General features: G+C 44.6%; 1 protein-coding gene and 1 long non-coding RNA gene across 2 annotated transcripts; both read left to right on the forward strand.

Moving 5' to 3' along the window:
* Positions 1 to 2,276: 2,276 nt before the first annotated feature.
* Positions 2,277 to 3,937, forward strand: LOC132005548 (uncharacterized). Its single transcript, XR_009400831.1, has 3 exons — positions 2,277 to 2,396; positions 3,171 to 3,289; positions 3,389 to 3,937. It is a non-coding gene; the product is annotated as an uncharacterized LOC132005548 (long non-coding RNA).
* A 610-nt stretch (positions 3,938 to 4,547) lies between these two features.
* Positions 4,548 to 14,756, forward strand: LOC132006083 (cytochrome P450 2G1). The gene is made up of 9 exons (XM_059383751.1): positions 4,548 to 4,727; positions 5,319 to 5,481; positions 6,808 to 6,957; positions 8,468 to 8,628; positions 8,879 to 9,055; positions 10,179 to 10,320; positions 12,249 to 12,436; positions 12,554 to 12,695; positions 14,575 to 14,756. The coding sequence occupies exons 1-9, from the start codon at positions 4,548 to 4,550 to the stop codon at positions 14,754 to 14,756; spliced, it is 1,485 nt and encodes a 494-aa protein (XP_059239734.1).
* The last annotated feature ends 1,276 nt before the right edge of the window (positions 14,757 to 16,032 follow it).

Genomic DNA, 16,032 nt, shown 5'->3' on the forward strand with positions numbered 1-16,032 from the left:
TCAAACCCTGTATTGGGCTCTGTGCTCAGCAGGGTGTCTGCTTGAGAGTCTCTCTCTCCTCCCTCCTTCCTTCCCTCCCCTGCTTACACGCATGCATGCTCTGGCTCTCTCTCAAAAATATTTTTTTTTAAAAAAGGGGGAACACGAAAATCAAAATCTCTCCCCTCGTGAAGGCTGCAGATGCTGACAAAAAGCAAGCAGCCCACTAAATAAATACAATGACTTCAGCTGGTGATAAACACCATGAAGAAAATTATACTAGGAACTATGGAAAATTAAACTAGGAACTATGCTGGATACTACCTGATGGGGGCTGCTGGAGATTGGGCGGTCAGGGAGGGCTTCTTGGAGGAGGTGACTTCTGAGAGTCAGCCATGGGAAGATGTGGGGAGAAGCAGTCCTGGCAGAGGGCACAGCAAGGGCAAAAGGCTTGAGGCAAGAGCTCATGATCAATCCCTCTTCCCATCCATATAGCATCTCTAGGAACAGAGAATCTCATTGTTTTGTTGTGATTGTTTGCTTCGTCTCTGTGTAGTTCCATCCTTTAGAACAGTGCCCGACATGTAGTAGGGTTCATAATAACCATGTTGGGAATAAATTAGAACTATGCCTCCCCACTATACCTATCAAAGACATGAACTCAGCTTCTCCCAGGGGGCATGATGGAGCCCCATGATGCAAGATCATTTGGGGATTTTCAGAAGCTCCTGCCGTCAATCTTTGGACTCCAGGCTAAGAACTCTCACTTTCAAATTGGGGGGACACGTCTTTAGGGTTCCCAGCTCTCTCTTGGGAGTGGAGAACTTAAAATGGCAGATTGGAGGGGCGCCTGGGTGGCTCAGTTGGTTAAGAGTCTGCCTTCGGCTCAGGTCATGATCCTGGAGTCCTGGGATAATGTCCTACATCGGGCTCACTGCTCAGGGAGTCTGCTTCTCCCTCTGACCCTCTCCCTTCTCATGTTCTCTCTCTCTCTCTCTCACTCTTTCTCTCTCAAGTAAATAAGTAAAATCTTTTTTAAAAAATGGCAGATTGGGGCCAGATTGCCTGGCTGCCAGCCCCTGCCTCCTCCTAGCTGGTGACCTTGAATTAGCCCTCTGCATGCCTCAGTCTCTTTCTCTGTGCAGTGGAGATCGTAGTTGTCCTTACCAGGTGGGGTTGCTTTGGGACCAGGTGGGTGTGTGCCCAAGTGCTGAGACCATCCTGGGACATAGTCAGTACTCTAGAAGTGTCAGCTGGGGCCCTTGTCATTGAGGTTTGTGATTGGGATTCCAAGAGATCTGCTCTATCAGGGCCTGACGTGTAACATAAACTAGAAAAATAATGTCTCCTGTCTGCTGGCTGCTCACAAGACTTGACCAGCTCTCCAGCCCTTTGATGGGACTATCTCTCTGGTCCCTGACGCCCCTCTGTTTCTGCTTCAGGCAGGTCCTGGGATCCTTCCCTGGACTCCTGCAGCTTTCTGTGTCTCTGTGTCCCTCTCCCTGACCTTCTGTCTCAGGCTCTCAGCATGTGTGTGACTCCCTCCTCTGCAGCTCTATTTCTTGCTTCTCTAGATCTCTCCTTGTGTCCAGCTCTCTCTCTCTCTCTCTCTCTCTCTCTCTGTCTACACATCTCTGAGTGAGTGTTCCTTAGGTCTGGCTCTTCCTTTCTCTGTGTCTTTCCCTCCAAGGGTCAGTCTCTATCTTGTATGTTTTTCTGATTCCTTCTCCCTGTTGCTCTGGGTCCTAGTTGACCCCTCCCTCCCGTCCCTTTTCCCCAGTCTCTCTCTGATACTCTGTCTCTCTCTTTCTGTCCCATGCCACTCTTTCCCTCTTTTGTTTTTTGTCACTCTGAGATCACTTTCTTTGCTCCCTTCTTACTGACACATGTCCTTTGCCCAGATCCCTCTCCTTCTAGCTGGAGGGGGCTGATTATGTAATTGTTTGTTATGCATAGCGGCTGACTGTGGGGGATGAGGAAGAGGCCAGGAAGAACATTTTCTTTCTTCTCACCCTTCTTAGTTCTCTTTTTTCTCAGTCCACCAACCCAGCCTCACAGATGCTCTCCCAGCTCATTCTCCCTGGATTGGGTGCAGAGATCAGATAACTGCTTCCCCCAGCCTAGAAACAGAATAAACAGGTCAGAGGCTGCAGTCATGGGGAGCTTCCTGAAGGAGGCAGGCAGGCACCAGGGCTCTCTCCCAGCTCCTAGGAAAAGTGCCAAGCTGTGCAAACAAGGTGGTAATGGAAACTTTGGGGAACCATCCAATTCAGCTCAGTTAAAAGTCTGAGCACAGAAGGAAGGATGGTGGAGGCTACCCCAGCCCACTGATTTGGGGCTTCAGCAAGGGAGACAATGCTTTGAGTTCTTAGCTCTTCCTGGAGACTCTTGGCCACCATGGTGCTCCTGAAAATTCGGTAGGTCTCTGCTCCACCCACTGAAAACAACAGTAAGTAGCTACCTTCCCAAACCTCCATTTCAGCAACAGAGACACCCCCTCCCGACACTCCACTCATAGTCTCCCTCCTTCTTAGATACCTACTACCTGGTCCCATCCCCAAACCTTCCCCACACAGAGGACCCCCAGGCAAGTCACGGGTGGGAGAGAGTTTCTGGAAGGACAAAGAGGCATGCTAATCCTAAGTCTGCCCTTGAGAGCTCAATAACCTGGGTGAGTCTCAGTCTGTGTGGAAAATGGGAATGATGCACAAGGACGTGGAGGTCCATCAGAGTATGACGGTCACGAATTTAGCACAGTGCTGGTGTACAGAAGAGGCTCAGGGATGGGCAGTCCCCACCTCTTCTCCCTGCTAGTCCAGCACCCAGCGACAGTCCTGCCCACGCCCTGCCCCCTACCATACCCTACTCGAAACCTTGCTCAGCCTCCCTGCCCTAGCCATCTGCCCCACTTACAGCAAATTCCTCCGTAAGAACAGATTTCAAAGGGCTGAGGAGCCTCGGTTAGAGAGTAAGTTGGTTGTTGAATGATAGTACTGGCACCGTGCTGATGGCTTTCAATACATTTAGTCCGTACAAACCTCCAGGTTTGGCAAGGGAGGAACTGTTATGGGTATTCTCATTTTATGGAAGGGGAAAATGGAGGTTCAAAGAAATTAGGTGTCCTGTTCCAGAACCCACTCACCAAGAAAGGAGCAGAGGCAGAATGCAAACCTGATTCTCCCTGACCCTAGAACGTCCATGACCTCGGACATGTTCTCAGAGGACAAACGTGGAGGATGCCTACATTAGTGAAGGAGGAGTGCAGGGGTGAAGACACTGAGTGGCGAGCTCAGAGGAGACTACAAGTTACGTAAGTTCCACAGCCATGGCGAGCTCCCACATGGGATCCAACCCCCAGGGATTTTAATCCAAAGGTATTCAGGTTACTAAAGAAGCTGAGTCTCTGTAGCCAGGGCCCATGGCCAAGGACGGTTCCTTGTTCCTGGGGACCTGGAGATCTGAGACGGCCTCACCCTCTTCCTGTTTACCGCGTGTCCATCCTGGTGAGCTTTATCGTCTGGAAGCATGTGAACAAAACCAGCACGATGCCCAAAGGATTCACCTCTGCTGTGTCCGGGAACCTGTCTAGGACCCCACTTCCTATCCCAGACCTTCCTAAGGATGAGTGTGTCTGCCAAATATCAACTCTGTTGTTTGCTGATTGCTTTTCTTTTGTTTCCTTATTGGCCCTGGGTCGATCCCCACGGCAGATGCCATGTTAATTGTTCCCTTACATCCCTTTATCCCTTCTTTCTTTAGTACTAGAATCTCTGAATTTGAGCTCAGCTCAAGCCCATCTATGGTAAATCAACTGGGCATCCAACTCTTGGTTTAGGCTGGGGTCGTAAAACCAAGGTGGTGAGATCAAACCCCATGTTGGACTCTGCCCTTAATGGAATCTGCATGAAATTCCTTCCCCTCCGCCACCCATCCCACCTGTTCCTCTCCCTGCTTGCCCTCTGTCACTCTCTCTCTAAAAATAAATAAATAAAATCTTAAAAAATAAAAAACCTTTTCAATTGAGTTATTTCTTTTGCTATTCTAAATCTTCATCATACTGTATTTTTAAAGAAATTGATTAGTTAGGCAATGAGAAAGGAGTCATCTTTGTTCTTTACCAAGACTTTATAAAACAGTATGGTTACCCTATTATTGACAGATTCCAGAAACTGAGACCAAGAGGGTTAGGTGACTTGCCAATGGAGAAAAGGTGGAGTGGAAATTTGAACCCAGAATGTCTGATTCCTAATGCAATAGTCTAAAAATGATGTTCAGCTGCCTCCCACATCCCACCAAGACATGTTGAACCAGGGGTTGAGCTGAGACTGGAAATATGAAGAAAGAGGGATGGCCCCAGTGGATTTCCCTGTATGAATTCAATCCATCTTTATTCAGGTGGGAGATTAGAGGTTATATAACCACCCCCCAGATAAAGCAATATCCTCTCTAATGGCATCCATACCCGGAAAACTTAAATCTCAGGGTGTTCAGATTTCTGCACAGCTGATTTCCCAGAACATATTTAAGCAGAATCTGGTTCCCTGGACACAACCCTTCAACCTGACACCATGGAGCTAGGAGGGGCTTTCACCATCTTTCTGGCACTCTCCTTGTCTTGTCTACTCATCCTCATCGCCTGGAAACGGAACAGCAAGGGGGGTAAGCTGCCCCCTGGGCCCACACCAATACCCTTCCTGGGGAACGTGTTGCAAGTCCGTACTGATGCCACTTTTCAGTCTTTCATGAAGGTAAGTCTGACTACTCCTCTCACAGAGCTGGCAACAACTAATTCTGTAGACACATGTATAACTTTGTAACATCTAAAACATAGACTCTTAGAAACATAGACCTTATAAACCTTAGACTACTAAAATTCCAGAATCTTAAACTCATGGAAACACAGACTCCTGGCACACTGGAACTTAAGACTCTCATATCTGAGAACTTCAGAATCACTATACCTTACACCCTTAAACACAAGAACTCGTGCACTGTGATGGACTTAGAACTTTGACACTCAGTATCATGAAATCTCAGGGTTCCAGAAATTGAGCATTGCAGAGAGAGAAGCATAGATCTTGGAGTCCAGTTCATCCAGGTCCACCATTTTACAGATGACGAAACTAAGGCTTGTGGAGGCACTGGGCGGGGAGGTCTTGCCCAGGATCACAGGACCCAAGGCATCTGTACCTTTTGCTCAATAGTCTAAGCCCAAGACTCACCTTTATCTGTTATTCCTATATCTGTACCCTCTTGAAATTTCCACCCTAAAGTCCTTGATTGATATATACTTGGTCCTCCACTCAGCTCCCTCCAATTATATCTTCCTTTGCTCCCAGCTTAAGGAGAAGTATGGTCCAGTCTTCACTGTGTACATGGGTCCCCGGCCAGTGGTTGTTTTATGTGGACATGAGGCAGTGAAAGAGGCCCTGGTAGACCGGGCAGATGAGTTCAGTGGCCGCGGAGAACTGGCTTCGATAGAGCGAAACTTCCAAGGTCATGGTAAGTAACATCGACAAAATGATGATAATATACTTCGTATGTCCCGGTTTCCTTGATAAGTCCTCTGCATGAATGACTGCATTGACTCCTTTGAGGGAACTATTAATGTCTTACTAATTTTGCAAATGAGGAAGCTGAGGGTGAGAGTTTGGGTAATATCACACAGTAAGTGAAACAATTTTGTTTTGAACCCAAAACATCTGGCTCATGAGTATCTGCTGCATTACTTCTGTTTTTAATGGATTAGTGACACTGTATACCCACTGAAGCACTTACAACAACATTACTTCTTATCTCTCTGTACATACATACACACCCAACCCATAGGTCCCTGCCACCTCCACTTAGGGATATACCTTTCTAGTATGTCCTATACATCTACCTCTAACTGTTCACACTCTTCAATTCCAAACAGCCTCATGCTATTCTTTCCATATTTCCATCCATTTATCTATCCCTATCTATTTCCTCCCATTTATCCACTTCTCCATTGATCTACGCATCCTCCAAAAACATCCATTTATTAATTAGCCTTTCTATACAAATATCTTTCTATCCAATTTATCTGTACATCTATGAATTAACTTTCCATTCACCCATCTATCCACCATTCCATCCATCCATCCATTCACTAACCCTTCTATTATTCACCCATCAATTAACCTTTCAATCCGTAAATCTTTCCAGCCACTTATCCATTCATCCCAAACCCTCTACTCATTAACACTTTACTCACCCATTGAGTCTCTTATCCATCATCTATCAGTCATTCCAGTCAAAACGCTTCCTTTCATTCATTAATCCACTAAAATAATTTCATTAAATTTCTAAACATTAATTATCAATCCACACACATCTGGTCATTTCAAAGTGTTGCTTCCTAGAAGGTGGGTATATTGATGTACAGGTATGAGCTTCTGTTACATGTATGCATATATCTAGAGAACCCAAATGGTGTACAGAAGATAAAAGTAGTTCTCCATTCCAAGGTACCATAAATGGCATTCTCTCTATACCCCCTCGCCCTTCCTATGCATCCAACCAGTTATTTATCCTGTTCTAGGTCTTTATCCTGTAATAAACTCTCCATGATCTCCCTCAATCATTCCTAGCCTGATTTCCTTTCCATCCATCTCAATCCTAGACTGTTTTTGAGGGTCCCGTAGGGAGGGAACCACGGTCTCTCCATCAAGCCTGGGAGGTTGGGAAGGGCTTCCCTGAGACCAGAGTCCAGAGCTTTCATAATTTGTTCCCATCCTTGTGTAGCACAGAGTTAGACACAGGAAGGGGAGGGGAGGCAGGAGGTTGACCCAAAGATTCTGGCAGGTGTAGCTCTGGCTAATGGAGAACGATGGAGGATCCTCCGACGCTTCTCCCTGACCATTCTTCGGGACTTCGGAATGGGAAAGCGGAGCATTGAGGAGCGGATCCAGGAAGAGGCTGGCTTTTTACTAGAGGAATTACGGAAGACCAAGGGTAAGGCGGTGGGGGGGGGCAACAAGGGGGCAGAGCTAAAAGATGAATGGTTATTATAAAGAGCTCAGTCATGAGAAGATGGGCCTTGGTGGGAGAAGGCTCTAGAATGGGAGAGGATGAAAAAGACTAAGGATTTACTGAGATTTCTAGCCAGTCTCCATGTTAAAAGTTAATGTGAAAGCCTCTCAGAGACCACTTGTTCAGAAGCTTTAATCAGTGGATCTCAGGGATTTTGTGAGCTCCTGAAAGCATGTGCAAACTTTTGCAATATGTAAATTTGTGCCTTTTTCCGATGACAGGATCAAATTTAATTACACATATATGTATACATATAGTACATACACTCAACCCATAGGTCTCTGCCACCTCCACTTAGGGAATACAATTGTCATAAATACATAAATACATAATACAATTGTCATAAAACTACATATTGTACAATTTTACCATCCTAACCATTCCTAAATGCCTATTCCAGTGTATTTGCATTGTTGTGAAACAGATCTCCAGAATCTTTCATCTTGCAAATCTGAAACTCTATACTCATTTGATTATATTTTTTAAGGAATCCAATCCCTGCCCTGAAATAAGGTCTGGAACCAACAGGATTTAGAGGGAAAAAAAGACACAGCAGCTTAGAAGTACAAAGAGAAATAGATAAGATATAACAAGAAAGAGAAATTTCTCTAAATCAGAGTTTCCCTTCTAGGTTTCATGGGTGCTAACTAAACAGTCTAAATGAAGGCTTTTTTTTTTTTTTTTAAGATTTTATTTATTTGACAGACAGAGATCACAAGCAGGCAGAGAGGCAGGCAGAGACAGAGGGGAAGCAGGCTCCCTGCTGAGCAAAGAGCTCATTGTGGGGCTCAATTCCAGGACCCTGCAATTGTGACCTGAGCTGAAGGCAGAGACTTTAACCCACTGAGCCACCCAGACACCCTGACATGAAGACTTTGAATGTCCATTGTACCCCCAGAAATTACTTGCAAAATTGTGTATTTATGAATATGAGCATTGTTCTAGAAAAATTGTCCCCAGATCCGGTATCCTGTTTTAGATGGTGCAGCTGAGGCCAAAGGAAGAATTTTCTTAATAGTTCAAATGGAATCATTGCTAGAGATACACAGAATCTAGCCTTCCTTTTTTTTTTTTTTTTAATGTGTCCCATACCATGACTTCTTTCCCAAATCTGTGACTCTACAGCACAAACACAGTTAAATAACCAAAAGTAATGATTAAACTCCACCAGCACTTTTTGGGTGCTTATTACATGGCAAGGACAGTGCTAAGCATTTCACATGGATAATTATATTGAAGCCTCAGATTACTAAACCAATTTGGTTACTAAACCAATTTGCATACTGGGAAATCTAGACTCGAAACACAAAAAAATGAAGTAACTAACATGTGCTATTACACAGTGGAGCCAAGACTTGTATCCATGATTGAATGGTTCTCCATCCCATGCTCCTAATCACTGTCTCCAACCTAGACAATTTCCACCCTCCAGGTTCTCCCATCGAACCCACCTTCTTCCTGAGCCGCACTGTCTCCAACGTCATCAGTTCTGTCGTCTTTGGAAGCCGCTTTGACTATGAAGACCAGCAGTTCCTGAAGCTGCTGCAGATGATCAATGAGAGTTTCATTGAGATGAGCACACCCTGGGCACAGGTGCCCACTAACCACCTCCCTGCCCACTCCCAATCTCAGTGAACTAAGCACCTGCCTGTACCTCACTTAGTCCTCCCCACAACCTTGGGAGGCAAGGATTGATACACCTGGAGCCTCCAAGAAGCAAATGGACTCACCCAATCCTCAGACCCAGATCTGGGTGTTGAGCCCAGCTAGCTGACCCCAGACTCAGCCTACACTGGCCCCAGGTGCCCATTGCTGACAAACTCCCTTTGCTTATTTCCCACAGCTATATGACATGTATTCCGGGATCATGCAGTACTTGCCAGGAAGACACAATCGCATCTACTACTTGGTAGAAGAGCTCAAGGACTTCATTGCCTCTAGGGTGAAGATAAATGAAGCATCTTTTGACCCACAAAACCCTCGGGACTTCATTGACTGCTTCCTCATCAAGATGTACCAGGTACCTCTTCTCCAATCCTTTTCTGTCATCATCCTATTCCCTAGTACCTGCAAATTTTACCTGCAAACCTGTTGGAGTTAAAAGAGCAAGCATTGTTTTACATCGTTGGATCTTATTTATAGATGAGATATAGAAACTGTGAAGGCATACATACACTCTTACGCTTTCATTTATTTTTTTTAAAAGATTTAATTTTTTTATTAATTTTTTATTTTTTATAAACATATATTTTTATCCCCAGGGGTACAGGTCTGTGAATCACCAGGTTTACACACTTCACAGCACTCACCCAAGCACATACCCTCCCCAATGTCCATAATCCCACCCCCTTCTCCGAAACCCCCTCCCCCCAGCAACCCTCACAAAAGATTTAATTTTTTTATTTGACAGAGAAAGGTAGTGAGAGAGGGAACACAAGCAGGGGAAGTGGGAGAGGGAGAAGCAGGCTTCCTGCTGAGCAGGGAGCCTATGTGGGGCTTGATCCCAGGATCCCGGAATCGTGACCTGAGTCGAAGGCAGATGCCCAACGACTGAGCCACCCAGGCACCCTACTCTTACGCTTTTAAAATAAACTTTGAATCTAGAAAATTTAAGAGCAAGGATAATTAAAACTTATACCCTTCAAATCATTTGTGATTACAACTACCAGAGACTTACAAATACAGAAAGCCAGAATGAGTCTTTACAGTCTTAGAATTTGAGAAGTTTAGACTTTGAGAATTTGAGAAGCTTAAGAGTTTAAGCTTTAAATTTGAGTCTTAGAGATGTAGAAATTTAGAAACTTAATACTTCTATATCATAAAGTCTTGGAATTTTAGAAATTTATGTATTTTTCTTATTACACTCAGCACTTGGAATTTTACAATTATATAGCTTAATGTCCTAGAACTTTCAAATTTCTACTTTTTCTCCTCCCATTTCCTCCACTGTCCACTCCAATCACACTGGCCTCCTTGTTGTTCCTCTATACATGGGGGACACTGCTGCCCCAGGACCTCTGCTCTGGCTGTTTCATCTCCCAGATAGTCACTTGGTTTAACCATCTATTGTGTTTCCACAAAGGAACAATAAGAAGATAAACACAGAAGAGGGTGATTCTGTGTCCTATCCCTCTCATTTTTAGGATACAAATAATCCCCACACAGAATTTAATCTCAAGAATTTGGTGCTGACCACACTCAACCTATTCTTTGCTGGCACAGAGACTGTGAGCTCTACACTACGTTATGGATTGCTGCTAATGATGAAGTACCCTGAGGTGGAAGGTGAGTGTTCACCTGAGCTGCTTACCTGGTGACCCCCACTCCCAACAGGGAAGAAGACATAATCTTGAAACCTTAGAACCCCACGGTCATACACTCTTCACACTCTGGAATCTCAGTGTACAGAATCTCACCTCTGACTTAGAAGGCTATTTAACTAATCTTCTACTTGGTGCCTGTGTTAGTTTCCTATGGTTGCTGTAATAAATTACCAGAAATTTAGCAGCTTAAATTAGCATAAATCTATTATCCTACAGTTCTGGATTTCGGAAGTTTACACAGGATTTCACTGGGTGGAATCAAGGTAGAATCCGTTTCCTTGCCTTTTCGGCTTCAAGAGCTGTATTCCTTGCATTCCTGGGCTCATGACCCTTGCTTCATCTTCAAGGCCAGAAGCATAGCATCTTCAAATCTCTCTGCTTCGGTGCTCACATCTCCTCTCACTCTGACCCTTCTGCTTCCCAATTACACAGACACTTGTGATTTTATTTAGGGCCAATCTGGATAATCCAGGATAATCTCCACCTCTCAAGAGCCTTACTCTGATGATGTCTTCAAAGCCCCAAGTTTGTCCTCTATGGTAACATGCACAATTTCTGGGGATTAGGAAGTAGTTATCTTTGATGGTCCTTTTTTTTTTTTTTTAAAGATTTTATTTATTTATTTGACAGAGAGAAATCACAAGTAGATGGAGAGGCAGGCAGAGAGAGAGAGAGAGAGGGAAGCAGGCTTCCTGCCGAGCAGAGAGCCTGATGCGGGACTCGATCCCAGGACCCTGAGATCATGACCTGAGCCGAAGGCAGCGGCTTAACCCACTGAGCCACCCAGGCGCCCACCTTTGATGGTCCTTATTTAGCCAACTATAGTGCAGGAATCCAATAGAATCCATCTCCAATAAATTGCAGTCTGGTCTTGTTGGGTAACTCTAATGACGAGGAGCTCATTCCTTGCTTAAAGAAAACCCCCAATATTGGCATTTCTCCCTTCTAATGCAGTTCAAAACAAGCCAAAAAATTTTTCCTGGTATAGACAATGGGAGAGTCTAACTTGTTTCCACTCAAACTTTTCTAGCCCCTGCTCCATTGTCCTTGTGTTTTACCAAATGATAATAATAACAACTAAATACCTAAACAATCAGATATTTAACGGACACCTGCTATGTGCCTAGGCACTATTCTACTTACTTGCATGCTGCATTTTAGGTAAATTTTACAACTCTATAAACTTGTTGAACTATCTCATCCATTTGGAAGATGAAGAAACAGAGGCTCAGGGTGTCTAGGTAGCCCAGTGGGTGGGGCCTCTGCCTTCTGCTCGGATCATAATCTCAGGGTCCTGGGATCCATCCCCATATTGGGCTTTTTGCTCAGCGGGGAGCCTGCAATCCCCTCTCTGTCTGCCTGCCTCTCTGCCTATTGCTGTCTCTGTCAAATAAATAAATAGAATCTTAAAAAAAAAAAAAGAAAGAAAGAAACAGAGGCTCAGAAGGTTAAGTCATTTGCCTCAGAGTCACTCATCTAGGAAGTTCAGGGAGGAGTAACTGCACCAATACTGTTCTTAATTCCTGTGACATAATTGCTGTCACTTGCTTCAATCTTGTCCTGGTTATGTGTTGTACCTTTCCTCCATCTTATCAAAAATCTGTGTATGACAGCCCATCTGGGAACCAGGACACTGCCCTGCTCTTTAGTACTTGCAAGATAAAGACCAAATATCCCAGCGGGCACTCTAGGCTCCAGGCTGTGTGCCTCCCATCGGTCTGGGAGCACCCCACCAATGAGTCTGATGTTAAGAATAAAGAGGCATTGCAAACACACATGGTGCGCTCCCTCAGGATCCACAGGTACTAAAGATACAAACCCATAGCCTAGCCTTGACCTCCAGAAACACCTCCTGTATCCTTGTCTGCTATGTTTTCTGGCCCCTTCTAGCCAAGATCCATGAAGAGATTGACCAGGTGATTGGACCACACCGGATCCCAAGTGTGGATGACAGAGTGAAGATGCCCTACACGGATGCTGTGATCCATGAGATACAGAGACTGACAGATATCGTACCCATGGGTGTCCCCCATAATGTCATCCGGGACACTCATTTCCGAGGCTACCTTCTGCCCAAGGTAGAGCTGGGTCTCATTGTTACCCCTTCTCCCTCCACCTCACTCCTCTCTCCTTCTGGTTCCCTGCCCCCATCCTCCAACACTGATTTCTCCTAACTGTCCAAATTTCCACCTCAGGGCACTGATGTGTTCCCGCTGCTTGGCTCAGTCCTCAAAGACCCCAAATACTTCCGTTATCCAGATGCCTTCTATCCTCAACACTTCCTGGATGAGCAGGGCCGCTTCAAGAAGAATGAAGCCTTTGTACCTTTTTCCTCTGGTAGGTTTCTATGGTCTGAACTCCCCCGCCCCCACCACAGGAACATGTTAGATGTGACCCCCCAATTCTTGGTCTGTTTTCGACATTCAGGTCTGGATGGAAAGTTGAATGCTATTTTCCAGAATCATGGGATATTAGAACCGTTAACTCTGATAATTAGAAAAGGTATAGTACTAAACAGATATCAGCAAACTTTTTCTGTTAAGGACCAAGTAGAAAATATTTTAGTTTTTGCCAGGAGTAGAATCTCAGTCTGAACTATTCAACTAACCCCCCTTGTGCCTTAGAAGTGACCATGGACAGCACAAAAAATGCATGAGAATGTCTGTGATACCAAAAACCTTTATTTATGAACATAGAAATTTGAATTTCATCGAATTCACACATGTCAGAAAATGTTATTTTTCTTTTGATGGTGTTCAACCATTTAAAGATGTGAAAAGCATCCTTAGTTTTGTTGAAGAACAAATATTCAGTTGAGTAAATTTGAATATATAATTGGCTTTATTAAATGATTCATGAATCAAGCAGCATTCCATCTAGTAAGTAGAGGGCAGCCTTAGGGTTGTAGAAATAGAAAGTCTGTATAGGGAGGAGAGTGGGCAGGAAGTTATTAGCAAAAGAAAAGAAAGGATTGTTATAGACAAGATCACCTTCCCCTAGGGAAAGGGCAGGGTTTTAAAATTTTATTTAAATTTGATTAACTAACATATAGTATATTATTAGTTTCAGGGGTAAAGTTCAGTGATTCATCAGCTGCATATAACACCCACTGCTCTAGACATCACATGCCCTCCTTAATGCCCTTAACCCAGAATTAAGAGTGTCTTAAGGTTTGTCTCCCTCTCTGATTTCATCTTGTTTTATTTTTTCCTCCCTTCCCCTATGGTCTTCTGTTTTGTTTCTTAAATTCCTCACATGCATGAAATCCTATGATATTTGACTTTTCTGATTGACTTATTTTGCTTAGCACGATGCCCTCTAGTTCCATCCATGTCTTTGCAAATGGCAAGATCTTATTAGGCGGATTACGTCATCTTCTTCTAGGGGGTGGAGAGGGTCCATGTGGCAGATCGTTTCATGGGTGCGGATCAAAAAATTCTCAACTATCTGGTTAAGACTGCATTTCTGGGGGAGGTTGAAATTAGCTTAGATATTGAGCATGGGTTAATGACTTGGCCTAATCTAAGTGACTCCATTTGGGGTGTGTGATTTTCTTTTTTTAACCAGTTTGCAGGTAGTATAAAAAATAGGCAGCAGGTGGATTTGCCTGATGAACAGGAGCTTGTGACCGATGACACATCACCTTAAGAGAGTATTTTAAGTATAAGCCATATTCAATCAGTGCAGTGGTTAGGAAACAGAACCCCCACCCCACCCTTATAAAGGTTGGAGTCATAGGTGAGTTACTTCCATTTCCTGTCTATAAAGTGGGGATTCATCTTTTCAAACCATTGGAAGGGTGACCAACAAATAGTAAGCATTATTTAAGGGTGAGTCAGTCTTTCTTTCTTTCCTTTTTTTCCCCCTTCACCAGCATCTGACACCTAACAGGCATTTGGTAAACCTTTGAGAAATTTAAATGAACAGAAACTTCAAATTCGAGGGGTTTTTTTAGAGCCATTCCTTCTTGGAATCTGATGGAATCAAGTCATCAGAGAAGTAGCTGCCATGTGTTGAGCTCCTATAAGTGGCAGATCCTAGAGGAGCCCACTGAGTCTTTTACAATAACCCCACAAAGCAGGTATTAATTATCATGAGCCCAGGGATGCTGAGGAGGCTCTGAGCGGTGATGGGGTGATGGGGCCAGAAAGCTCCACATGCCCTCATGATCCCAGTGCAAATATGAGCCGCCCTCCATCCTCCCCTGTGCCCACAGGAAAGCGCATCTGCCTGGGCGAGGCTATGGCCCGCATGGAACTCTTTCTCTACTTTACGTCCATCCTTCAGAACTTCTCTCTACACTCGCTGGTGCCACCCGCTGACATCGATATCACACCCAGGGTCTCAGGCTTTGGCAATATCCCTCCAACCTACGAGCTCTGCCTCAAGGCCCGCTGAGTGCCCCCTACTGAGCGTGGAAGGTCGGAGACCAGAGCTCTGTCCACGGATACGAGTGCACAGCTCACCTCCTCTAAGGTGGAGAGGCGCTCACAACAGCTTAAATCCTCACAACAGCTCTAAGAGAAGGCACTATTCCTACTGTCATGGGACTGCAGGTCAGGGAGGGTTGCGGGCAAATACAGAGATATGTACCGGCTCCATCCAATGGAAAAGCAATGCGCTGTCCAAGATTTCAGCAACAATCTGGAGAATTTGTGTTCTCTTCCCCTCTGTGGTGCTTCCTGTCTCCACCGAATTCTTGTTATAGACTCTATGTCTTTTTGTGATAGTGACCCAAATGTAGTGCACCATTTGTCTCCCTGATTATCATCTCCCGCACAAAATAAAATAAAATAAAAGCAGCCAGGGAGTCAAAGCTGTTGAGTGTAGCTGGCTTCTTGTGTGTTCTGTGCACCGTCACTGTAGGGCATAGAAAACTACTTAAAATGACCTTTTAGACTCCCCTGTTATTAATTACCCTTCATAGGAGTCCACCACCAGAGATTTCCCACTTGATGCTCAACCCCCCAATACTCTATTCACAACCATCTTGCTGGCTCCTTGCCCGAAACCCCGTCAATTGTCTCTCCCTCTAAACGTACCTTCCTGGTCTGCAGGGAACTTCTTTCACAACTCCCAGTTCCAGATTCTCCCCCATTCCATTGTGGAGAATCATTCAGCCTTCTATCATTCTATTTCCAAGCTCCATCAACTCACTTAGTGGATGAAAGCTTTCCCTCATACTTCATTTTATTCAACCAATGTTTGTCAAATACCCAACATGTACCAATACCGTCTTCAAGTACTTGGGATCCATCAATGAACAAAGAAGACCACAACTCCTGCCCTCGTGGAGTTTCCTTCTAGTGGGAGACATAGACAATGAAGAATAAACATAATAAATAAGTAAATGATAAAATAATATATTAGGACAGCAGAGATTCCAGGATTGGGATTACGATCAGGACAGGGTAGGTGTCTCAAGGTGTGGAGAAACAGGCTATGTGGGTTATTGGGAAGGGAGTGTTTCTGGAAGTAAGATTTAAAAAAACAGCAGAGCCATAAAGCAGGAGGCTATGCATGTGTGTTCTAGAATCCACAAGCAGACTACGGGTGGAGTGGAGGAGGGAGAGAAGGGGAAATGGGAAGAAGGCAGGGCATGAAAGAGCCAGATTGTGTGAAGCCTCGTGGACCTCAGTAAGGACCTGGGCTTTTAGTCTGAGTGAGGGGATGG

The sequence above is a fragment of the Mustela nigripes genome, chromosome 17 (assembly GCF_022355385.1).
Source record: "Mustela nigripes isolate SB6536 chromosome 17, MUSNIG.SB6536, whole genome shotgun sequence".
NCBI lineage: Eukaryota > Metazoa > Chordata > Mammalia > Carnivora > Mustelidae > Mustela > Mustela nigripes.